This window comes from Doryrhamphus excisus, chromosome 17 (assembly GCF_030265055.1).
Source record: "Doryrhamphus excisus isolate RoL2022-K1 chromosome 17, RoL_Dexc_1.0, whole genome shotgun sequence".
Lineage (NCBI taxonomy): Eukaryota > Metazoa > Chordata > Actinopteri > Syngnathiformes > Syngnathidae > Doryrhamphus > Doryrhamphus excisus.
In genome coordinates this window covers 10,157,904-10,184,410 of record NC_080482.1, presented here as the reverse complement: position 1 = coordinate 10,184,410, position 26,507 = coordinate 10,157,904, and the positions used below count along the sequence as shown (strand labels likewise).

At 41.9% G+C, this 26,507-nt stretch overlaps 1 protein-coding gene and 1 long non-coding RNA gene across 4 annotated transcripts in view; one reads left to right on the top strand and one right to left on the bottom strand.

Annotated features, from left to right (window-relative positions):
- LOC131105079 (uncharacterized) overlaps nucleotides 1-26,507 on the bottom strand; it is a 101,667-nt gene that overhangs the window by 8,226 nt on the left and 66,934 nt on the right. For both annotated transcript variants that reach the window (XR_009119873.1, XR_009119874.1), the window contains exons 3-5: nucleotides 14,562-14,712; nucleotides 12,839-12,927; nucleotides 3,042-3,102 (exon numbers count right to left, since the gene is read on the bottom strand). This is a non-coding gene — a long non-coding RNA (uncharacterized LOC131105079). The remainder of the gene's footprint in view (nucleotides 1-3,041; nucleotides 3,103-12,838; nucleotides 12,928-14,561; nucleotides 14,713-26,507) is intronic.
- On the top strand, nucleotides 215-26,507 carry map7d1a (MAP7 domain containing 1a). 2 transcript variants are annotated; one of them, XM_058052818.1, is made up of 19 exons: nucleotides 215-519; nucleotides 9,586-9,780; nucleotides 12,382-12,450; nucleotides 12,805-12,825; nucleotides 14,588-14,751; nucleotides 14,843-14,942; nucleotides 15,546-15,650; nucleotides 16,354-16,476; nucleotides 16,552-16,697; nucleotides 16,767-16,897; nucleotides 18,709-18,947; nucleotides 19,035-19,293; nucleotides 20,265-20,445; nucleotides 21,112-21,216; nucleotides 22,917-22,967; nucleotides 23,043-23,091; nucleotides 24,720-24,810; nucleotides 24,917-25,140; nucleotides 25,983-26,507. In XM_058052818.1, the coding sequence occupies exons 1-19, from the start codon at nucleotides 489-491 to the stop codon at nucleotides 25,991-25,993; spliced, it is 2,295 nt and encodes a 764-aa protein (XP_057908801.1). In that variant the 5' UTR covers nucleotides 215-488; the 3' UTR covers nucleotides 25,994-26,507. The 2 variants fall into 2 exon arrangements, with proteins under 2 accessions (XP_057908801.1, XP_057908802.1); XM_058052819.1 differs by lacking the exons at nucleotides 12,805-12,825; nucleotides 15,546-15,650.

Genomic DNA, 26,507 nt, shown 5'->3' with positions numbered 1-26,507 from the left:
ATATAACTTTACGGAAAAATACACTCTAAATGACATCTAAATCCTTCAAAACATGTATTGAAGCCTCTGAATAGATTTAATCTATAATGCATGTTACGTATTGTGAAATAGCAATATAAGATTACACCGCTGCTCCTCTATTTGATAATGGTACAGTCCAGTCCGGCCCGCTCGGGACTGTTGCAGCGAGCTCAGCATCAGCTTGAAAGAGCGCTGGTGAGAGAAGACATTCCCTCACTCCTTCTTCCATTTTGGTCCTGAAATTGTTTTAATTTTTTTACTAAACTACACCATTCAGTCAATTTCAAGCGTCCGTGGACATTTCAAGCCTGGGTTTGATTGTTTGTTGACCTACGGAGAAGCACCGCGGGAATTGAGTCAAAGTTCCCCCGTCCGGAGTGAGGGATGAGCGGACTGTTGGGCAGCAAGGAGTCGGTGCTTGAATAAACACAAGGAGAGACAGCGAGGGTGCTCTTATCGCCGCCGAAATGGAGCAAACTAAAGTTCCAGCCACAGTGTGTAAGTCTTTATATTTAGTTTTCACTGTCGTCTTCGTAAGATAGCAAGTCGTTTTAAATGCACCGGCCAAGTTGGTGAAATTCCGTATAGCAAACACGTGAGGAGTGCTTATGCACGTGCAAAAAAGTTGTTATTATGTATTTTTACATTCACTATGAATCCAAACGATTTCTCCCAAAAAAAAACACCATTTGCACTATGAGGTCATCTGTCCCATCCCCCTTCCTTATGTTATCTTCAGCTCCCAAATAATCGTGGTCAAATGCATCTTCTTTCTTGCTACTGGTGTTCAATGAGAAGACATTTTCCTAAATGTGCATCGATTGGAAGCATAAGATAGTAGATGCACCATAAAAATCCCATTGGTTCCATCTTCAATTGTGCAAATACAAACTGGATCTCTGCAAGACGATCTGGTGATTACGCATGCCTGACTATAGAAAAAGAGGGGAGCAGACTCACAATGTCACCCTATGAAAACAGAAAACTTCCTTCCTGTTGGGAAGCAGTGGTTCAGTCAGCATGTTTTGGCCATAGATCAAGTGAGAGGAGAGGGACTCCACCCAGATGGTGGGAATCTTTAGAGCTTGCCAAACTTTTTCCCAACCCAAGACCAACATTCCAATACTTAAATGTACAAAAGTACTAAATCAATGTCTTTACATTAACATACACTAGTCCTTGCCTCTTTAGATTCCGATTTCTGGGCATGAAAAAACCTTCCCGTCAAGCAAGCCTTCTGTTTGTCATCAGGGAAGAGCAAATCAATAAATTCACAGTCCATGTTTGCTTTTTGTGAGTTGTTCACATCATCAGTAGATTAAGTCGTTAAAACAAAATCAAGACCCTTTGCTGGAAGTCATGTACTCCTTAGCCGGATGGAAGGATGGAAATTTGTAATAACATGCACTTCTACTGTGTTTCCAGTGTTATTGTTTTTCTGACAACTACACCACATAGCATTACAGTAAACCTCGGATATATCGGACTCGGATATATTGGAAATTCGCTCACAACGGACAGATAAAAAAGAACCAATTTTTCTGTAATGCATTTCCAATAAAAATTCATTGCATATATCTGATTTTTTATAACGGATTTCGCCTATTTCGGACAAAATCTCCAGTCCCGTTCCAATGCATTTCCATTAAATTTCCCTCGCATATATCGGATGGCCGCATCGTGGCGCTCCGATTCGCCGAATCGTGACAGGCCGCTATACAACGTCATTTGCAGCGTTTGCAGCGTTGCCTGCGCGTCCAGGTACATTGGAAACATAGTCAAGGAAGTGCCTTTTTATAACGGATAAAATCCGATTTACGCATATACCGGATATAAATCCGATATATGCGTAAAATGGACATTTTCTGGTATACGCATATAACGGATTTCGCTTATATCGGACAAAACCAGTGGGAACAATTGAATCCGATATATCCGAGGTTTACTGTATATCATTAACCCCAAAATTTCTCACACAAACGTCAAAAGTACTCTAAACAATCCACTGTAAATTAACCAAAGTAGCATGAAATTTAGTACACACCTTTAAGGGACTGACGTGTAAAAATTGAGAAATATTGGTAGAAAAACATGGCGGATATCTACCAAAATGCATTATAAAGCTTTAGAGAATTTGCATTCTTAATAGGATCTCATAAGGAAGTCCAATAACCCATTTGGTCACACAAAATAACATCTACAGCATCTACTTGGCCATGCCCACAGGCACTCATTACATGTTTTATTAGTCACACCGATTAAACATGTTTGTGTTCATAACAATCCTCTGAATCTGTCCTGGTTTTGTGAATTATAACACCCCATGAAATATCTTCTCCTCTTCTCAGCACTTAGTGATACTTTTGATATGCGATGTAGTTTATCCTATGCTATCCATTGCCAACATTTTCTGATTGAACGGATATGAAAGAGTATCCAGAATGGTCTCTTGTCATGACGTGGCAACAATTGGTGCACTGTGCTATAATACTATAATATATATATAATATAATATAATATACTATAATGCTATAATACTAGAACAATCATCATGCAACTACCGAATCATTTAGGAGCAGTGTTGGCAGACTTACCTAAATCGCTTAACTAGTTCAAGCTGAAAAAAAAAATCAGTAAGTAAGATTTTATGAATGATAATTCACCAGAACAGTACATATTAAAGTGTCACAACCGAAAAAGCAAAATGCAAGTCTTGTTAATGCTGATTTACACAAAACCAGGACATTTCCAATCTCCACTTAGCAAAAGATGTTTGAAGTTTGAGTTGTCACGTCAATGTACACTGCAATCTGATGTCATGCAAACGTGAGACACAGTAAAATATAGTGCAACCTTGGTGCTAAGCATCGTAATAGTAATAGTAATAATAATGTAACTAATACTTTCCAGAATGGCAAAAGATTACAGATAAATGTACATTTAAAATTACTTTTATCTTCAATGAAGATGGGATTATTGACAAAGACATGATTTGACAGCGAGATCAACACAGTCCCCACCTTCTTGTTTTGCCATGAGTTATTCCTTGAATTCAGGTCTCTGCTTTTCTTTTGATGAGGCCTGCAAAAATGACACAAAATGGAGTGAAAGAAAGTTGCAGGTTTTGATAAGAAAAGATGAAAAACACTTCTGTTTCTATGTATTAGCAAGCTAATAGGCTGCTAACATGAAAGTTTTTTGATGAAAAAACACTGTTGGACTAATGCAGTGTAGTAATAACACAAGAAGATGTATTAGCATATTGTATGCTAACTGGAAAATGTATGTAAACACAGGCACCATTGTTAGTATATTATTGACGCCAATTGTAAAACACGCTAACCAAGGTTACACTATATTAAAAATTACTACATTTTAGCAACATTTTTATTATATCTGCATGATCTCTGAAATAGGGTTGGGCCATATTTTGTACCGGTATACCGGTAAAGATAGATTCTCCCAAAAATGAAAATGGCTTATACCGGTTAAGTGATAAACTTATATATAAGATGTCATCGTGTCATCTTTATAAACACTGAACAATCTCCTCTTGAATCTCCGCGTGAATCGAAGCTAGCAGGAGTTAGCTTGTGTAGTTGTGTGTGTGCGGCTCGTATCAACACATATTTTACGGCTTTAATGTTTTACAGTGCCCGGTGACCACGTGGAAGTTCTACGTGAAAAAAATACGAGAAACACGTTTATTTTTGTCTGCCTGAACCAAACAAGAGTGTCATGCAAAATATCTTCTTGGAATTGCATTGGCGACTACATCTTCCTTTGTCACCCATGTATTTGTCTTCTTTGCATTAGTTCGTATTTAGTATTTACTTAGCATTTAGTTAGACTTTAAATTTGATCTTGTTTAAGAGTATATCATGATACAGACTACAAATATCATGATATATGCTAAGGGCCCAACCCTACTCTAAAAGAACAATACTACAGAAGTGTAGGTGACTATACAAATCTGTATCATTTCTGCATGAAATTACTTGGTAAAATGTATTTTTTTTCAGGTTATGCCCCGTATCAAGTGGGATATTTCCCAGTAGTCTCAAAGCTGGTGCAGCTTGGCCAATGTCAAAGTAACTGTGTCGTTCTTACTATTAACACTTAAACAGGAAGAGTGCACGTGGTACACAGATGTATTGTTAGAAGGCATCTGTTTCTCATCATCCTGTCTTTTCTTTGTGTGGTTTTTGTCTTTTCACTCTGGACACAAGAGGAAGTCTGGATTCAAACTGTGTCTTTCCATCACTTCTGAAAATATCCCATACGTGTCTACCTTGTGCTCTCGTTCATGGTCTGACAGTCACCAGACCTGGATGCTATTATTAGAATGATTCCCGAATGGCTGAACGTATGCATGTATGCATGTATTTATGCATGTATGTATCAATACAAAATACTATATTATGTCATTGTCAAACATCATGTATGTAAAGTTACTCAACAATTGCTCATGCTGTTTCCCATCACAGAAATGTTGGGACATGGCCACTGACTACCAAACAAACTACCATATTTGCCAGGCTTTCATGTGAGCAGACAAGAATTTGGATAATGATAGCCTTTGGGGTTAATTATGCGTTGAAGCGACATGATATAACCGCTCCAAGAAGCGCTACTATGCACTTTATCCACTTTTTACATTGTAATAGATGCAATATACCACATACAACAACACAACATGAAGGACCGGGACAGGAGGACACGGGTTAGAAATACTAGCAAGGCATGGCATTACACAGGCTTTGGGATTTCTGAAGTGGCCACCATTTTAACAAAAGCAATCCACCAAGCTAACGAGACATCCTCCAATTTATTTATTCTAAAATACGAGAATAGGTTAGAACTGAGTAGGGAAGGACGATAAAGTAGCCAAAAGCATACCACTGCCACACTAAATGAGAGGATAACTTTTTTCACTATGTCATGTCGGTCTCTTCATCTATGGCTGACTTAATGTAGGTAATGTCTCTTCAATGTAACATTACTGATGCATACTGGTGACCAGAAGACAATATTGAATATTCTTTTTACTAATAACAAGCCAAATTGCGATCATTTCTTAATTTTAAACTATTGTATCTACATACATTGTGGGCTTTATGTGTATTTTATCGGACTGAAACTTATTTTCTCACCACTGCCACACTAAATGAGAGGATAACTTTTTACATGTTGGACTCTTCATTCAATTGATTATGAAAATGGGGAAAATATTGAAATATATTTGCAAATAAGCATTTATTCAAGAGGAAAAGGCATTCTGTTCTTTAAAAGCTGTCGTCGGGAGTGGAGCCGCTTGTGTTTATTGTGTGTGTTTACTAGGCTACTTTTCTGCATGGAAGCAACCATTAGTTTTTATTGAGGGAAATTCCAAGATCGTATATTGAAATTTAAAACTAAATTTTTTTTGGTGCTGTGGTTTATTGTTAAATCGGAATACTCTTGCTATATCCGCAACATCGTGTTTGCTTATTTTTTTTTTGATCAAACTAACAACTCATGAGTATATTGTGCAACTTGTGTGCTGTTTTCACACGGCTATGTCATGTCTGCATGTAGTATTGAACACTCAGCTACTCTGGACCTTTAAACAAATGAGCAGGCCCGGTCTGGCTTGGAGTCAATGCTTGCTGTTTACACTGCGCTTCCTGTGTGTCTGGGCCCCTTTGCCCCCACCCTTACGTCACCCTTTTGAGGGTGCATGAGGGACACAGCGTGGTAGAGGAGGGTGAGGAGGTGGGAAGCGAGCGATGAGGTAGTTCATTAGTCCTGCCTGGTTTCATTCCAAATGACATGCAGATCCTACTTGTGTTTCCCAAGTTTCTCTCATTTATTTGTGGTTTTTAATGAGCATTTAAAAAAATATATTTTCTTATGTACAATTTGGGCTGGTCTGAAAGCAGTAGCTGCAGTACTAGCATTAGTCATGCTAGTTTAAAACAAAATAGCAAAGCTCTTTACTCTTAAGATGTGTAGCAAAGCCTGTCTTTTAAATTTGCATATGCGTTTTTGTTCTGCTATCATATTATCAACTTTTATGCATTCTTTCATACTGTCTTCCCTCTCTTGGCCTCATGAATATGACATGTCTTGTCCAGTTGCAATATATTTTTAATTTTTTTGCCTTCTAGCTGGGAAAATAGCCTGACAGTGCTTTTAGATTATACTTAATATTCTCTTGGACACGTTTTAAACTCATTTGCAGTGGGATTTCTATTGCTTATTCATTAATATGCATATTTTGTGCTGCTGGTTATGAATGTTGGAAGGTTGAAGTGTTGCTGTGAGCGCTACATAACGCAGTGGGTATTTATAGCCTACCCAGGCAAAATAATAGGCTGTGAAATTGGATTTGCACAAAATCACATTCTGTGTGGCAGCATTAGAAGTTGTTCCAGTTTTAACATTTTTAACATTTTCTCTGCGTTGCCCAAATCAAGGTGACCTGCTGAAATGCTTTCTGGGTTTTTTTTTTTTTGCTGATCACCTGCTGATTCTCAACCTGCTAGTGTGCACACTGTGCTCATGCATGCATGCATGCAAGTGTACACCCGCCTCTGCAGGGTACTCTGTTTCTGCTTCTGCTCTTTGAAATTGGAAATGGGTGCATCTGAGTGCTTCAGGCATCGTCCTTCTGAGGTACCTGCAGCTGGGGGAGGGGGGGCTCAGAGTGAACTGAGAAGGCACTGATGAACAGTTTCCTGAACTTCTGATGTAGTTCTTGGGCAAAAGCAGGAATGGAGCATGTTGCTTTCAGCACTAAGATGCACTAAAGTGTTTTTCCATGTCCACCATTCTGGACTGAGTAAATGTGCATCAATTTGTGAGAATGAATCATAAGAAACAAAATGTCACAGGAGGTCGGATGGCTCTCGGCTGGAGTGACTTCTCCCTCAGGGGAAGTCCGATTGCTGGGGTGTAAATAAAGCGGGCATGCGACAACAGAACTCACAGTTCAGTTCATGGGTTGCTGATTTCATCATCCCATTTAGTACACCTGAACAAACGGTGGCAGAGTGTTCTCTTCAAAGCACCGCTCTCATTTGTGTCAACCTCGGAATTATTCCCTAAAGGAAATAAACCGTCATTTCACATGCTTTGTAGTAAATTGGAGTCATGAAGTCGATGCTAATATCGCGTTTTGAGGTCTTATACAGCTATCGTGTTTTGATCTGACAAATCTTATGTACATTTGATCAGACTGTGTTACATAAAACTCCATGTAACAATATGATGATAGTATTACATTTTAAAATCAAAACCAATGTATTGCACATCTTCACGATTACATTGTTATGGCTTTACTCTCCGTCTAATGTTCATGCTGCTCCTTTGTCTGGTAGCACAGACAGCATAAATCAGCCCTCATTTCAGTCTCTCTTGCCAAGCAGCATCAGCAGTCCTTTCCCTTAGCTTCCATCCCTGTCTTCCTTGGAGTTTCATTGGTATTCACTGCAAGACCCATCCTAGCACCAGAAGTATGTGTTGCAGGGCTGGGAATCTCAGGTTACGGCATGATTTACAATAACGATAACTTCTCCATTTGCTTTTTCTTCTTCTGTACCTTACATTTTTTCTGCCTCTAGTGCAGTGAAAGAAGTTTATAGCAGCTATATTCTAATAATAATAATAAAACACAGCCACCGTAAAGTTAAATGTTGCAAAATGTGTCGAAAATTTTAAATTCCTATCCTTTACAGCTTTCATTCTTAGTGTCCCTCCGCTGTGTTTTGGCTGTGCTCCGTCGCCAAGCAGAGACCACAACAAAGGCTGGCCCCCTGTCAGAGTACATCACCGCCTGAGGAATCCTTACTTAATAGTGTCGTGCTTTGACACACAGTCTCATTCCCCAGCTGCCTGGTAGATCGCCATGACGTAGCTTTTTTGCTCACGCCTTGATGAGCTCAGACAACCTTTTCTCTTCAGGCCTTCTGGACATGTCAATGAATGAGTCTAATCATCTGGAATTAAAGGTCTCATAATATACAGTACTGTTCTTCAACGGAATCGAGCCTTGATGCAAATGTTAGCAACACTAGTGTAGCTATGTGAGCTATACAACATCACGCTCATATTTTAACAGCAAAGTCATCATGGTTGATAGGTTAGCCTATTTGCTGCACAGTCAGCTCCCATATTTTTACGATGTGTAGGGAAGCCTCCTTTCAGCTGTCCTGATTATATATTTTTTCTTACATTCGATGCATCATACAGTCATGCTGTTCCTGAAGTCATACAATTAAAAAAATAGACAAAAATATGGATCAAAAGTCTTAATTGCTATCGCCAAAGGAGGGTGTTCAAATATGGGTTTAGCTTGCCATGGACAAGCTATAGTAGTCTGGTGCTTGTGTTTGTACCAGAAAATTACAGTAACATTAACAGTAACACCGTCATTGAATATGTTTTATATATGTTCATTCATTCATTTATTTTCTACCGCTTATCCTCACAAGGGTCGGAAGGTGCTGGAGCCTATCCCAGCTGTCTTCGGGCGAGAGGCGGGGTACACCCTGGACTGGTCGCCAGCCAATCACAGGGCACATATAGACAAACAACCATTCACACTCACATTCATACCTATGGACAATTTGGAGTCGCCAATTAACCTAGCATGTTTTTGGAATGAAAACCCACGCATGCACGGAACAACATGCAAACTCCACACAGAGATGGCCGAGGGTGGAATCGAACCGGGTCACCTAGCTGTGTGGCCTGTGTGCTAACCACTCGGCCGTTTTTTATATGTATTTTAGTTAATTTAGCATCATCACATACACATGAAAGCATCCAATCATTAGGATTGTTATGCGCAAGATTTTTTTAATTCATATTTTTTTCCCTATTTTCTTATGAAGAGGCAGAGATTGATCACTGCAAATAAGTTTTGAGTGCATCTCAACTTTTTAGTCAGCAGGTTCGGACAACGTGTTCATATTCATAGTTCCTTTTCGAGGAGTTGAGTGTGCCATGCAAATAGTATTTGTAGTTGGCACAAAGAGATAATGGACTACTTTTGAAGTCTTCTAGCTTGCCATTGGTTGCAAGTTTTTCAATAGCACAGCAATGGTGTAGTAAATCTTCAGTGCGTCTCAACATCCGTGACAGTCGCCTACTGTCTGTGCCGGCAATGATTTACAGCGTGTTGCTGCAGTATTTACCCTGCGAGAACTAAGCAGGAGAACCCGGTGCCAGAATGGGAACAAGGGCTCGAGGGTGCAGAGTGGACAAAGCCAAGTGTCCCCTCCGACGAGGGCCTTTGTTGGGCCGTCAAAGCCGGGCCAAACTAATGTTTGAGTTGGACATTGAAGTCCAAGCGGCCTGCCAAATAGTGAGTCATGGTTCGGCGTGACAATCCAACCTCTGGGGAGGTATTAGTTTGATTCAGCTAGAAGAAAGCCAAGCATTCTTCTCTTCATGCCTGTTAGACATAGTTTCTTCAAGAGCTTACATCACTGAATGGAATGAGGATTGACTGGTTGTGTTTCCTGCTTTTACATCGACATTTACCTGTTGTTTTCCTTCTCTACCGCTCTGTTGGACCAGCTCCGCATGAAGTCCTGAACAGAAAAACAACTAGACCTGACCCAGAGGGGGCTAGCAGTCCCCAGAAGACCGCTCAGGGGATGGAATCGCCAGCAAGGAAAGACGCCGAGCGGAGACTGACCACCCCGACTAAAGCCGACGTGATCCCCGCATCTCCGGGGTCGCCGGCTTCACCTGCCCCCAGGTCCAAAAGAGGTAAAGTTCATCCGGTTCTCTGAAAATCATAATGGACTGGGCTGAGGTTTGATAATGCAGGCTCTTAGCCGTTCACTTTGCTGGAGTTAGCTCAGCTCTCTTGAGGCAACGCTAGTGCTTTAGTGAGGGAATAAATAAGTGAGCGCATTTGCTTTCAGACCTGCAGCCAAATCCAATAGAGCTTAATTGCTAGAAGAGAAAGCATCTTGAAGTCGAGATGTCCGTCCAGTGTCGACATGTACCACACACCTGCCGTGAACGCACTTGAAATAGGAATCACGGTTTAGTGACTGATGCTGATAATTCCCACCTTGAACCCTCCCTAGAAGCCATTAGCCCACAGCTAATTATGAACTTGAAGAAGCATGTTTGAGTGTTTCGGGAATGTAAGCTTCTTTTCTTCCCCCTCCGGTCTTTTCATTTATCCAATAATCCATTCGCCGTGGTCTCAGACCGGCTTGAGGTGTTTTATCTTCCTATTCGGAGAAATAAATTGGTTAAATTCTTCCGATTCATTTAAAAATGACCTGCTTGTCCTCGTTAATTGTGGTCTTTTGCAGTCTCCAGAGGAGTTTTGAAGGGTTTAAGGGGGGAGCACTTTGCAGCCCCCTTAATTAGGCAAAGTGAATAGTCAGGCTATTAGCAGGATGAGATTGTTTTTGTGGTCTGATTACTTGCTATGGTCTGACAGCAGTGAATGGTTTCCAGTCATATTGTATTGTTTGTATCCATGGAAATAATTACTGCGGGAAAAGTGTTGTCGTTATTCTATTCTACCGAGTTTAGACAACCTCTCCTTGTATCCTGTAGTGGTGTCCAAAGAGGCGTTGATGGGGCGTTCACGTGCACTGCGTTTTCCGAGTGTTCTGTGTGCTTTATTATGGCAACACCGGCACTTTGATAAATGATTTGATTAATAATTTGAGAAAGGTTACTTGTTAACAGGGAACAGTCCAGGTTGAAGGAGTTCATTTATGTATTTCATTCATCATTTATATGTATTTTGCATTGTTTTCTGCATGTAAAAGTATAATTATTCTCTATAAAATGTGATTATGCTCATATTTCTGGGTGATTGGATTAATTGGATTTACATTATTTCTGTAGGAACAAATTGCTTTGGTTTAGAAATGCATTAACGACTAAAACCAAGGTTCCTCTTGCCTACACCTACACTAGCTGTGATATATCCAAAGCTTTGTGCATGTGATGTTATGATGTCACTTGGAACAAGATGGTGCATGTGCAGCTATCCACAGTCCTATAAATATCAAAGTGGGTCAGGGGTATTTTTTTTTCTTTCCTTTTCTTGGGGAGGCCGCGTTGCGTATTGCTTACAGTTCACACTTCCCCCTGTTAGGTAGATGCTGCAGATGTTATTTGATGTGAAGCATCTGGCCTGTGATGACTGAGCTATAGGTGGGTGGGGGATATCCCACTAAGGGAAAAATAGCCTCTGGTATTTTGCTAACTAATAAAGCAGTATGTTGCATATGAATCCTGCTGATCTGTGTATAGTTTTATATTTCTTTGCAGGCATTTGATTATTACTATAACATTGCTTATTATAATGTGCACGGTGTCCATTTACTGTAGCGAGCCATGAACCATGGCAAAAGTTATTCAATTATAAAATCAATGATATACTTTGATAACAAGCTCACTTGCTGGCTACACCTATTAGCAGCCCCACTGGCACTGACAGGAGGTTTCATTCCTTCCTCTATAGAACCAACACGCCCAGGTGTGGAGACAGAGGTACTGAGTAAACCAACCCTCTTGTCATTCAGTTTGGTAGAGAGAAAGTAGGAAAACAAACTCACAAGCACATTAATTTACCAAAGCTGGCAAAATTATTGAGTTAGTTTTTATATATCATGCGATGAATTGATTTATTGGTTATTGTGACGAGCCCAATAACAAGTGATGATGTGAATAACAAGTTTGCGCGAGAAGCAAAGAGACTACTAAAGATTTGGAGTGCATGAGAAAGTAGAAAGGAAAACGTAAACAAAATGACAACATTTGACCGGATGGTGATTTAGTAACAAGAATGTTACACAACACAGCAGCAACAGAACCGCTATTGTAATAGCAGTAATATTACTAGTAGTAATACTAGGATATTACTATTAATAATATTACTAATAATATTATTAGTATAATATTACTCCGCCAGAATTTATACCATTGATGTGAGTTCATTGTAAACAACAGGACACGAAGTGTAACAAGCATGACTTTCATACACTCATTTCAAAGCACGTGCAAAGTTGCTGGATGCTAATTACTCACAATGCTTCAAATGTAGCTACTGTCATCTTTTGGAGTTTAATAAACCATGTCAGGAGGTTGCCTACAGCCACAGCTGTTAATTGCTTTTGTAGACCAGCCACTCGCCGATTATAGAGGCTGGGTGGTAAATTTGATATGTTAGTTAATTGGAGCATTTGTGGTGTACTGAAACACTTTTAGGACTATATACGTAATATTTGTTTATTACAATAGTACATACTGTACTATTCTGGTAGTAACAGTATTATATTATATAGTATACAGTATTTCATTAACATTGTTGTTGTCATGTTCTTGTCATGGCAGACGTCATGAAGTCAGACGAGAGGCAGCAGCTGGCCAAAGAGCGCAGAGAGGAGAAAGCCAAATATCTGGGTAAGCGGAAACAGAGGTGCTTCATAAACAAGACACGGCATGAGTGCTCCCCCTAGTGATAGGGGGGAAAGAGGTTTTGGGACAGGACTTGGAAAACCACTACTAGAGACACACTAGTATCGAACGCCTGCATGCACGCCCACATTCTTTAATGCTTTCTTTGCATGAGCTCAACCCTGTTCCGAGTTTGTGCCAGGTTTTCTAATTTCCAATTTATCCCCACAAAAGATCAGACTATTGTTGTGAGCGGCAAGCGGTTTTGTTTAAACTTGCAGCAACACCGCACTGCACTGCTTTGCATGATTGACACTTGCTTGTCTTCTCTCTCGCCTCCCCCACAAACCCCCTCTGCAGAAGAACTCAGCAAGCTACAAGGTAAGCCACTCACCTTGTATTCATGTGAACGTGGTGATGGTGGTGGTGGTGGTCCATTCCAGTTCATTTGGATCCATGTTCAGTTCAGTCCATGTTCAGTTTCTGGGCAATACATCAACAATGAGAAAGGAACTCAAGAATCCCAAGACATTAAAATGGATTTCATCTGGTGGTCTCATTGTAGTAATGTGCAAATATCCCCTAAATTGAACACATTGTCAAGTTCTTTGAGAATAATCAGAGGTATAATTTAATAATACCAGCATGGAAGAGGAAATCAATACAACCTCAACAGCCGATTTCTACAGAATGAGATTTTACTATATAGGATGTGAATATGTGAGGCCAGGGGTAGCTTAGCCTAAGGTTATTCAGGTGATAAGCATGTGGAGGACTTGTTTTGGAGACACGAGGCGTCTAGCGTCTAGTCATATTACAGTCAGTGTTACATTAATGTGTATCTTAGCAGAAATACATATGTATGTTAGTGTATTATTAGAACTAACATTAGTGGAATAATGGACACAAAACATATGAGAAGTGCAATAACAAACCATATTTTCCTGACAATGCAAGCACCAGATGGCTATTGGAACGTTATTCCTTTAAGTTTTGATGATATTGCCCAACCCTTTCACTCACATTTAAATGTAATCTTTCTTCATCGTGAACATCTTCTGTAGACCCATCACTCAGCCATCATTATAAAAGATATCAAATAATATTTTTTAGGTGAACTCCAGATTGCTATGGTAATTTCTGTGAGATTAAAATACAAAAATTACAACTCCAATTAAAATGTGGGCTTTTATGGGAAAGTCCAAAATGGGTCGCCGTCGGATTAATAACTTCCATTATGATTCGGAGCTAAAAATAACACGGAGGACCTAACTGACATAAAACCTCCATGAATTTGAGCTTACAGGAGTCGAAGGCATGTTGCGACGCCAAAAGATCATAACAACCTCTAAATGTAAGTGAGGGTGCAATCACGATAGACAATCTTTGGAAGCACGGCATGATGACTGATACTCATGCAGGAACACATGTATGGGTGTCCAACCTGGACGGGTGGTGTCATTAATGCATTAATGATCATTCTTGCTGATATTATTGATAGATGCACTCTAAAATACAACCAAATCAGCAATGATGCACAAGTGCAAAGCAGTTTGAGTGCACCCTAAGGATTCTGCACTTTGTCATCGAATACAGTTGTGTTGTTGTGGAGGAAATACAGTGCGGATCAATCTAATTGGAGGATGTGTGTGGGGGGGAAGTGGGCAGGGCGCACCAGATGGGACCCATCTAATACCCTCAGTCAAGACTGGGATGAAAGAAGCTTGTGTTTACGATATCAGCTTAAAGGCAGATCTAAGAAGACTTATCTTACCCAGTCAACATGTTTCACATCGAGACTCGATAAACGAGAATAGAAAGGCATTCTGTGCTGGGGAGGGCATCAAAAACTTAATCTCATGTCATTTCATGACTTCACTGTGGTGAAATACGATCAAGTTGATCAAGTCCATATCAAAGCCAGAGGAGTTTTATTGAAAGCTTGGTGTGATGTGATGAAGTCGGAAATAATTTGATCTGTTTTAGATGTTTGACTTTTAATGGCCTTACATTGGATCTGTCAGGAAAACCTGCCAATGCATCAAAACAGATTTCTCGTCTGTATGAAGTGGAAAAAGGATGTTACTTCAATTATTATATCGCGGCACACGTCTCACCTGGCTTTCCCTCTCTGTGGTCTTAGCGGCTAAGAAGAGTCAGTGGTTGGAGAAGGAAGAGAAGGCACGGCAGCTGAGGGAGCAACAGCTGGAGGAGCGGCGCAGGAAGCTGGAGGAACAACGCATCATGGCCGAAAAGCGCCGGGCCGCCCTGGAGGAGAGACAGAAGCAGAAGCTTGAGAAGAACAAAGTATGTAACACTTTAACTTTATTTGTACTTATATTTGACCCACTGTATAAATCATGGGATTTATATTTAATGTGGCAACTACTCTTTCCAGGAACGCTATGAGGCAGCCATCCACCGCTCAACCAAGAAGACGTGGGCCGAAATCCGCCAGCAAAGATGGTCCTGGGCCGGGAATCAGAATCAGAAGGAGAGTGAGTATCCGAGAAATATACAGTCAAATATGGCTGATGCTGTACTGGAATAGAAACGCTTGCAATGCCTGTGTTGGAAGTCAAAGATGCCTTTTAGCCAATATCGAATTTTCCAATCCATTAAGCTGCTATATTGCAGCAGTTGCAGTAAGATGGTGCCCCCAGCTACAAGCAAATGATGGTCCTACAACAATAGAAGCACGATTGACATTCCCGAGGGTCCATGTCTCTTGTTATCATCTCAGGCCATATGCAAGGGGAATTAACGACAATCTCGCCCTTTCGTGCTCGCTCAATGATGATGAGCGTAAATAAACTGGAAGCGGCCGCTTGGGATTTGTTGAAAGATGCTCTCATGATTGGAGAATCATTAACTTGGTCACGTCATACCTCCAAGACAAGGTTGTTTTTAGTCAGCATGAGTTAGTTTTTCTGCACTATTCAGAAGTCCATTAACAATTCTGTGAATTTTAGCAGATCAGATTTGCCATCTGAATAGTAGATGACAGCCCGTCTGCTGTAATATAGTTTCCCCCCGTGCCGTCCGCTTCCTGTCAACTGTGTGTGTGTGAACGTGTGTATGCCGCTCTCTTGGCTTCTCAGGCAGATGCTCTGTTTCTACCGTCAACCTGCCCAAACACGTGGACTCAGTCATAAACAAGCGACTCTCCAAGTCCTCTGCCACGCTCTGGAACTCCCCCAGCAGAAGTAAGGCTACAAGTGGAATGACCAACCCTACCGACCTCCCCCACCCTCACGTTGAATTTAAAATGTGTCCATCACTCCTCCACCACCACCACCAGCGCTCGCCAACACTTCAAACATCAGTGTCACCATTTTGTTGTCCTTCCACCGTGCTTCTGAAACCGTTTTTGTTTTGTAAGGTTTTGTGGTTTGATGCACGGCCTCTGCATGATTGCACATTAAGTTGCATATTGTGCTTATTTGTTGTTGTGTTGTCTTGTGGTTGGTTCATTTTCTGTGGGGGTTTCATTACTGGTGTCCATTGCTCTATTTTTGGATTGCGGGCCATAAATGACTTATACTTTGACGCGACCTTTCTTCATGCTTCAGTTGAGAGCATCATTTTTGTTACCAAGGTAAGCCTGGAAGAACTTTCAGAAGTTAGCGACTGAGTCAGCATTTTGGGGAACGTAGCTAATATATTCCGAGGATGAAGAAGAGCTGCTGGTAAAAAATAGATGTGTCTTGTCGCAGCAGCACACACATCTTTCACACCGTGGTACCCGAAGTGCTAGTGCAGGTTGCTTTACCAAAAATAAATGCTGATACTTGCAATACGGACAACGGTATGGTTGAAAATGTGCTGACTCACCATTTAGACAGGCGTCTTCACAGTTAGTGTTTTTTTTAGTGTGACTAAAGTTAATCCTTTTCTCTAAACTCGCAGCCCGCAACCTCACACTGAGCCCATGGGAGAGCAGCATCGTGGACCGCTTGATGACGCCCACCTTGTCGTTCCTGGCTCGGAGCCGCAGTGCCGCCAGTGTGCTCCCCAATGGAAAAGACGGCCGTAAGTCGCAACCACAACAGCTGTCCGAAAGCACATCTAATCAGTTGCGACTTTGTAACAAAACATCTTCTTTAGAGTCTCCGCTGTGCCCCCGCTCGTCCTCTGCCAGCCCGCTGACGCTGTGCGCCCACCAGCCCCACCACCGCTGCTCCGAACGCTGGAGGGTGACGTCCAGCACGCCTGATATCACTCAGCGCCAACACAGACGCAGCTCCACACCCGTACGTTACACAAAGCCCAAACACATAGTTGTCAAATGTTTTACATTGTGTTGGACTGTCTTGCACCAGGTGGACAGGACCAAAAAAGAGAAGAAGGACAAAGAGCGGGAGAATGAAAAAGAGAAAAATGCTCTGACAAAGGAGAAATTCCTCAAGAAGAGGCAGTCTCTTCCCAGTATGAGACACAGACCAGACCTGAGGTAAAACCCATACCGAATTATCTTTTTAAGGCATTATTCATATTCATTCAACACAAGATTGGCTTGAGAACGAGTTACACAGTATGGTGTGTAACAAACTACATGCTTTGTGCTCAATATTGGCTACGCTTGTTGATCGCTTGACTCTCGCCACCATCATTAATGCTAGAGATGCTATTGTAACGTCAACTTGGAAGTTGGAAGAGGGGGTGGTCGATCAACAATCAAAACAGGCTACTGTTGGCCGAACCTCACCAAAATAACATAAATAAACTCAACACGCACATAACTGATAATCTGAAAGTGACAGTAATAACTAAACAATGTGGTGGTCTTATTGATAGGAGTGGAACTCCGGGTATTCCGGTTTCCTCCCACATTCCAAAAACATGCTAGGTTAATTGGCGACTCCAGACTGTCCATAGGTATGAATGTGAGTGTGAATGGTTGTTTGTCTATATGTGCCCTGTGATTGGCTGGCGACCAGTCCAGGGTGTACCCCGCCTCTTGTCCAAAGACAGCTGGGATAGGCTCCAGCATACACCTGCGACCCTCGAGGGGATGTTTGTAAAGTTAGCAATATCACTGAGAAACATCAATGAAGGCTTTTTTGGAAAAAATGAAACATCCCAATACCTTAAATAAATGGTCTGTATGAGATTCATTCATTCATTCATTTTCTACCGCTTATCCTCAGGAGGGTCGCGGGGGTGCTGGAGCCTATCCCAGCTGTCTTTGGACAAGAGGCGGGGTACACCCTGGACTGGTCACCAGCCAATCATAGGGCACATATAGACAAACAACCATTCACACTCACATTCATACCTTTTACAATTTGGAGTCACCAATTAACCTAGCATGTTTTTGGAATGTGGGAGGAAACCGGAGTACCCGGAGAAAACCCACGCATGCACGGGGAGAACATGCAAACTCCACACAGAGATGGCCGAGGGTAGAATTGAACCATGGTCTCCTAGCTGTGAGGTCTACGCGCTAACCACTAGATCGCTGTGCAGCCCGGGAGCCCGGGTCTGTATTCGATATAAAACACAAGTTATGAAGAAAACAGTGCCATCTGGTGGTGCACTAATACTTAAAACCATGTACATTTCTACTAGAATGAGAGCATATTTGTCACAGTGTTGACCTCAGATTCCCTCTCATTACACTGTTGTGCAGTAATCACATGTTTCATGGCCAGTGGAGGTAAAGAGAGGAAAGCCCCCATTGGAGTGGTCATCTCGTCTTTCATCCCCAGGCCACACAATAAATGACAGCTGTGGGGTGCAATGGGAGGAGAAAAAAAAGTCAGCAAACAGAACAAAGAGCATGAGTGAGCTGTCAGTGCCAGAGGCCTAAAGAGAGTGAGCGTAATGATGTAATCCCTAATGGTTTGCATGGAGGATAATGCACTTCCACGGATGATGTAATGGTTGAGTGCTTGAGCTAACTTTCTTCAGGATATGTCTTCAAAAACAAAGAAAAACTAAGCGTCACTCTGAATAAAGTGCCTTATTCTATTTTATTTATTTAATGTGAACTCTGGCTGCATGGTGGGTAAGTGGTTATAGCACGCAGGCCTCACAGCTAGGAGACCCGAGTTCAATTCCACTCTCGGCCATCTCTGTGTGGAGTTTGCATGTTCTCCCCGTGCATGCGTGGGTATTCTTCGGGTACTCTGGTTACCTCCTACATTCCAAATGTTTACATGTGTACCCCGCCTCTCACCTGGGATAGGCTCCAGCACCCCTCTTGAGGATAAGCGGTAGAAAATGAATGAATGAATAATGTGAACTCCATATGTGGTACAGTCCGAGCCCGCTATCAAGACCGCGGCCATCATCACCCGTCACGCTCAAAGGCAGGCCCGCCTCCCCGAGCCCCGCCAGTTCCCCGAAACCTCCATCTGCACGCAGCAGCCCATCGACCCCGAAAGGTCGGCCCAGGAGGGCGAGGACTCCCGCCAGGGTGGACCACCGCACCTCCTCACCCGTCCCGCTGGAGAGAGTGAGGGAGCCTCGCAGATCGGCCACCCCTGACAACAGTCGCTGTGAGTCCAACAATTCCCGAAGAACCTGAATTAACCTAAACCACCTCATGAAAACTTTCCATTGCATCATCGTTTATCCTCTTCCAGGTTCCCCTGTGGTTCCTGCTGTACAACCTGCTTCCAACATTTCAGATTCGTCCGCCGCCGCTGCATCGCCCAAGCCACCCAGGAAAGATGCTCCTTCATTTCGGGTATCTTCCCCTGCACCCTCACCGTCCGCCAAGCCCATGGCAGGCACCAACGACCCAGAGGAGGCCGCACGCATCCTGGCTGAAAAGCGGCGGCAGGCTCGCGAGCAAAGAGAGCGGGAGGAGCAGGAACGACGTGAACAGGAGGAAAAGGAGAGGTCAGTTCTATGGAAGTTTGAATCATTTAATTAGGGCAGTCAAGTGATGAAAAAATGTTATCAGATGAAATCGGTTTACAAAATAATTAATCATTAAAATAATTAATCATTTACAATGATATCTGAAAATGTTTACTGTTTTCTTGAAAGAAAGATAAGACTAAGGATTTTATATACATGTGTATTGAAATTTTTAATTAAAGTAAAAGATAACACGTCTGAAAATCTACTTAAAACACTAGACTTTCAGAATATTTGAATCGCACTTTAACTGTGTTATTATGAGCAACACGGGGTTGCATTCAAAGACACCACATAACATTAAGTTTAATTCACGTTTTGAGTTTTTTTCTTCAGGGATTTCCGAGCATACTTAAATTCATCACATTAAGTGTTACAAAGTGACAGATAAGAATATGCACTTGGTTTTGGGCAGAAAAAAAAGACGTTGTTATGTCCGGCGTATCCCTGAATGCATCTCGTAGTCATCTTGTGACAATGAGGAAGTGTCATTCCAAGACTAGAGTATGTGGTGTTGGAATTGCATTGTTGTTGATATGTTCAGGTTCAGAATAAGGCCTAAATTGAATTCATATGAATAAAATTAAACAGCGGGCTGCACGGCGGTTGAGTGGTTAGCACGCAGTCCTCACAGCTAGGAGACCCTAGCTCAATTCCACCGTCGGCCATCTCTGTGTGGAGTTTGTTTGTCTATATGTGCCCTGTGATTGGCTGGTGACCAATCCAGGGTGTACCCCACCTCTTGTCAGAAGACAGCTGGGATAGGCTCCAGCACCCCCGCAACCCTTGTGAGGATAAGCAGTAGAAAATGAATGAATGAATGAATTATCCATGTTTGATGCTCATAAACAGGGACACATTAATAGTCACATTTGCACAGTAGGGAACCATAGTAGGGAAAGTTTTTTGTCTCAATCTTGTTTTCATCTCAATTCCCATGTTTTCCTCAGAATCCTAAAAGAGGAGCGACTGGCAAGGGAGGCAGAGGAAAGGCGGCGTCGCGAGGAGGAGGCCCGCGCTATCGCGGAGGAGCAGCAGAGGCTGAACGAAACCCGACGGCTACAGGAAGAGAAGGAGGCGCAGGAGCGGGCCAAAATCGAGCACGAGGAGAATCTTCGTATGCAGAAACAGGTATGAGCATCCGGCACCAGTACCCCCAGCACCCCCCCCACCCCCTCTGTCATAGTGTGCTTATGTGGGGTTCAGTTGGGTTTCTTTAATATGGATATGCTTAGGTTTGTAAAGTGCCTTTACTGTTTTTATACTCCAAACATCACAAACATGGCTTTGTAATGCATTTAAATAGGGAAGATAAGAAAAAGGAAGATAAAGAAAAACGTCACATTGTAAGTATTAATTCGGATGTACAATTTGCTACATTTAAGTATGCTGGAAAATACCCTGAAAATAAGTACATTTACCTCAAATTAGCCTGATTTAATTTGATTGACATAATGCTGTCTCGTCATTATCTTTCTATTCATGAAATACAGTAAAGGATCCTATTCCTTGAATCCAGAGTTTAACCTTTGAGCTTTGTCGCCCTCTAGTGGCCATTTGCATTATTGACATTTCTGGTTTAAATTATTTAGTCTAAGTGTTGCGTTGCATGGTCATAAAGGTTCAAATGAGTTGTTTTTCCGAACAAAAATATCGCCTCTGTGGTGTGCTGGAGAGCGATAATTGCAGGGAGCAGCCACACCCGGAGCGTGGCATGCCGACTTGGCCCCAAGTATTTGCTCCCTTCTTCTGCTTCTTCTGACGTTAAAAAAAAAAAACTGTGGTTGTGATTTGAAGAAAGAAGAAGCCGAGGCTAAAGCTCGCGAGGAGGCGGAGAAGCAGCGTCTGGAAAGGGAGAAACACTTCCAGAAGGAGGAGCAGGAGAGGCTGGAGAGGAAGAAGGTAGGAGCGTCCTTTGTTTTTGTTAACCGTTGCACTGCTGCAGCTGACAACAATTTCATGAGGGGAAACTGACATTGAACATTACACGAGTATGCTGGCTCTCGTCCAAAAACTTAAAAACAAGCTCCCCGCGGTCCCTCGGTGGTGGTATTACATTCTCTGGACAAGTTCTCTCTCCCGTGTCCCTGGAACTTAGATGAATGATGTTCCAGGCTTATCCAGGATTGGGTGTCTGCATGCCATGATTTAATAGAGCTTGATACGAGCGTGTGTGCAGTTAAATATAAAACACACTAGTAGGGGGAAACTGGTCATCTGAGGTTGTTTGCTTATGCTGGCTCTGTAGTGCAAAAGGCACTGATGCATGCAACAATGCCAGATTCTCAGTCAAGATGGTTCTCTAAGCAAACATACCCAATACTCATTTTTCATAAGATATAACAATATGAAATAAATGTACAAATTGCATGTGTCACTGTTATGCAAGAGTAACCGTTCTCAATATTAGGTAGGGATGTTGCCATCAGGGTTTTATGCTACAGATGAGTGAACTCGGCCGATAGCAATACCGAACACACAGATGAAGTTCATTCATTCATTCATTTTCTACCGTTTATCCTCACGAGGGTCGCTGGGGTGCTGGAGCCTATCCCAGCTGTCTTTGTCATTCACACTCACATTCATACCTATGGACAATTTGGAGTCGCCAAACCGGAGAAAACCCACGCATGCACAGGGAGAACATGCAAACGGCAAATCCGTACTGAAGCAGTATTCATCCCCAAATTTTTTCCACACACAGCGGGTTGTAGCCACTGCCCGACAGTTGATCACATAGCGATCCTCCCAAATGCCCCACCAATCTAAAGATTGTTTAAAGCGCCACCCTGGTGAGGCATCTTTTATGCCAGGAGTCATGAAAAAAATCGAAACAAAAAAAGCAAAAACGTGCAGTTTGATACTCGCTGACCTGAGAATGAAGACCTCAAGAAAATGTAAATCCTGCCCCCTTTAGTTGTCTTTTCAGGCTTGCTGAGACAATGACTTATAATTTGTTTGTCATGAAATGAGAGTCCTTTGCCCATTTTCGGGAAAAAAACTCCACTAAAATCCAAAGAAAAAGCAAAACATGCAAAACTAAGGTCTTGGAAATTGTGGCAATGAAGACACCAAATCCTAAGACAAAAAAAGCACTCCCCAAAGTAAATGCTTTGAGGCTTGTTGATATGACGACTAGCGTTTCCCCTCCACCCCAAAAATTACATTTTATGTTCCTAAAAAACCTGCACATAAACGACAGAACCAATGTTGTAATAGCAGTAGAACATAGTGCAGCACAGCAAGTGAAGTGGAACAACCCACAGCTGTGTGCTTGATTGCTCAGGACGTCTCCGTTGGAACTACTGCCATCTTGTGGCGTTAATAAAAACTACATTAGGAGCTGTTAATGTTTTTTTTTTAACCTTGGCTGTTTTTTCGTTAGTATTTAGGGCGATTTAGAACAGCATTGCCTACATTGGTGGTTCCACTGTGGCATGAAAGCAAAGAGTAATGTAGTCATGACTTTTTGACAGTTCTAGCTCCTGCTGCCAACCCATAATAATAACAATAAAGATGTTTTATGAAGCGGATAAGAGTTGTATTCCATGTATTCTATAAACAACCAGCGAGATGTGATATTTATGACTTTTTTTTCCCAGCGCCTGGAGGAGATCATGAAGCGAACACGCAAGACAGATGGAGGCGACAAGGTATGCTGAATCTTATGGATTATTAACATTATTATGACAAAATTTACAATAAAAAATATGACGTTTTCTTTACAGAAAGAGTCAAAATCTCAAGTCAGCGACAAAGAAGCAGAAAGCAGCAAAGGTGAGCTTTGACCAGGAAGTGACTTGAACTTGATATTCTTTAACACCATCACACAATACGAGACTGGCACTATCACACATTCCCTCTTATTTAGCAGACGGCCGTCTGTCATCCAGCTTGTAGTTGTTTTTTTTGGTTTCATTTATTTCGATTTTATTATTCTACCCGTGCCTCTCATATCCTGCACAGCTGCAATTTGTGTTCTCCTCTGCACAATGGGACCCATGTGTGCTGTTTTTTTTTTTTTTTTTTGTCCTCACTGCCGGCCCGGGACTGTGGGACGGGCTAAGGAAACATTCAATCAGAAGAGGACTCACAAAGTTGTGCGTTTCTTTTCTAAATGGCACACGGTTACGCAGCTGCGTGTCATTAACATACAACATGGAGTCTTTAATTGAAGAAGACTAACGAGCAGCTGAGCAGATCAATAAAATGCTGCTTTTTCCAATGATATACTACTTGCCTATGCTTTACAGGCCCGACGTTCACATGCACGTCTTAAGTCCCGCCTTACCTAAAATTTCACTGTTTTCTGATTGGGCAGCATTTTGAAGCCCGTCCCGACACACAAACACACAAAAATAACAGCACACAGAGAGCGTAGATTTCCGTCCCTACCTACATTGTCAGAAAAACATGGCACCTCAAAAACCATATGGGCTAAAAACCCACGGCAATCTAAAACGGATCTCTAAACTGTGGATGTCACTTCCTGTCTGCCCCCAGCATATTTATAGCGTCTTATTTATGTCTTAAATCATGGGTCTCAAACACGCGGCCCGCGGGCCAAATGTGGCCCGCAGGACACTAGTTTGAGGCCCCCGCCTTGATATGAAAGTTTAATGTTAGTGCGGCCCGCGCAAGTTTGATATGGATGCTGTATGGTATCATGTACCCAGAAAAAATTATTACGTTTGATTAATGTTCATGTTAAAGGTTAAATAACTGTTAATAGTTATCCTTCCTATCTGTGTGGAAGTGGTACATTTTTGGCTATTTAAGTTTAAAGGAAATAACTTGAAGGCTACCGTTTAGGTCGCTAGCTCTCTAGTTTGCGAGTTAGCATGTGTCTCAAGACCCTGCAGTTGCGCAATATGTTGTAAATAAAAAGAGTATAAATGTGACTATAGTCGTGTTTTGTCATGTCTACAGGGCTCTAATAATGCTTTGTTCATTTTAATCTGAAAAAATAATTTGTCTACCCACCAACTATATGTGGTTTCTTAAGTTTTTATTATTTGCCGTTTTATTATTATTATTATTATATTTATTTATTACTGATTGATTGATTTTCTTTATTCTTGATTTGTTTATTTATTTTTCATCTTATTTTGTGCGGAAAAATAAAAAGTAAGATATTTGAGAACAGTGGAATGTTTTATCAGAGCTTTTCTTGTAGAAAATTGGAACCAAAGCGAAGTTTTTAAATTTTCTTTTTTTTTTTGAAAACCTGATGCGGCCCAGTCTCACCCAGACCCTAGCTCCAGTGGCCCCCAAGTAAATTGAGTTTGAGACCCCTCTTAAATGGTTTATTTACTATTGTTATGTCTACTATATTGGGTAATATCAATGTAAATTTAGCAGATAAAGTATTGTATGTGACAAACAGTCTGGCCTTTTTGTTCCAGAATCTGCTCACTGTCAGCCGAGGTCAGAGGTCAATGTGGTCGCCAACAACAATAACAAGACAGAACATGGACAGAGCGGCGTTAGACAAAGGTGAAAGTCAAGCCCCTTCCTTGTTGTCAAGCGATGTGAACCCTGTAAAGCTCTAATAGAGGAGAACCTCAAAACCTTTAACACATGTGACCGTCTTGGTTTACAGCCCCCCAGTCCAAACGGTGAATGGAGTCCAGCTCGGCGGAAGACACGAGAATGGCTTGTCCACTAAAGGAGACGCGACCAGCTTAGAGGACATTATCATCAACGCCGCCAACGGGGCACGGGGAAAGTCCGAGACCAGTATGGCTCCTGAGGACATCCTGGGTTTCGAGAGTGATGAGACCTTCATGAAGAAGGCGGGGCCACTGAAACCTCAGCATGTCGCAGGTAATACGAAAGTACAAAATGACCAATGGTTGCGCAATACCTGATTCTCAATTTTCTGTGAGATGCATGATTGCTTTTTTTTTTTTTTTTTTAGCTGTCTGGCTTTTATGTTGTTTTCACCTCTAAATGCACAATACTTGCACACAATGCTATTTACTGATAGCATAAGGAATGTAGTAGGACTAGCTTTCGAGGTTAATAACGGCATGTAATGGGAATTTTTCTTGGAAAACACCATGGGATTGTCTTTTTATGTTTAATCTTGCACAATGAGACAAAAAAATATAAAAATAGTAGCAGAGGCAACACAACAGGCGGTGCGAGTGTTGACATGTTCAGCCTTTTGTGTGCATGGTTGTTGCAGTAGAAGAGTTATCTTACACAAACATACACACACAGTCACGTACATCGTACATCGCTCAAGATCGGCTGACTCGGAGCCCGGAATTCCTCTGATGGCAAAAGCGATGAGGAGACTCTATCCACGGTCGCAGGGGGCTTAGAAACCGGACTCTTCTCGCAATTAAGCACCCCCCCCCTCTTCTAGCCACATGCATATCTTCACCTGTTAGCCTGACGACAAGCCAGCAGAGGAGCGTTTTATTGAGAGGCCCATCTGTCTTTTCCCAAAATCGTATTTCAGTTGGCATCTGCTCATCACTCCCGGCGGATCATCACTTGTCCAATAAAACCCCAACTATCCCTCTTCTCGCTTTTCACTCGTATAAGTGCGGACACGTGAGATGGCTTTGACCCCGGCGCTATTCCTAAAGATACCGAGTGCTGACACAAATTCAAACCACTCTCTAAAACGTTTGCACATTTTTTTTTTTTCCTCACAGAAGTGCTGTGATGGCACGGCGGTCCCGCGTCAATACGTCTCTGGCCTCACATGGGGAAGCCTACCGTGTTCTGACCCCTCGGTCTACGTCTGTGAAGATGAATGAAGCAGAGGGCGGGGTCACAGATGAGGAGCACCGCCTGACAGGATGCGAGAAATGATTGCGTGCACCTTATTCCACAATGACAGTATCATCCTTTGTACAGGATAGTACTGCTAATGCTACACAAATAATGCACACATGAACAAAAGGAAGGGCAGACGTTATGAGGTAGAAAAAAAACACTCAAGTGATTTCCTGTATAAACATGTTCATAGCTACTATGAATGAGTGTACACATACAATAGGGCAAATACACATAAATAGATTCCTATTTAAAAGCATTGGTTCTTTTTCTTTTTCATGACAAATGTGCATGGTTTTGCTCATTTGCGTCTGGACTGATCCAGATGTGTGTGTAAATGTTATAAATATATTTTGACGTGTGCTGTAAGGTGCTAGGGAAGTCTTATTAAAAAGCAAACT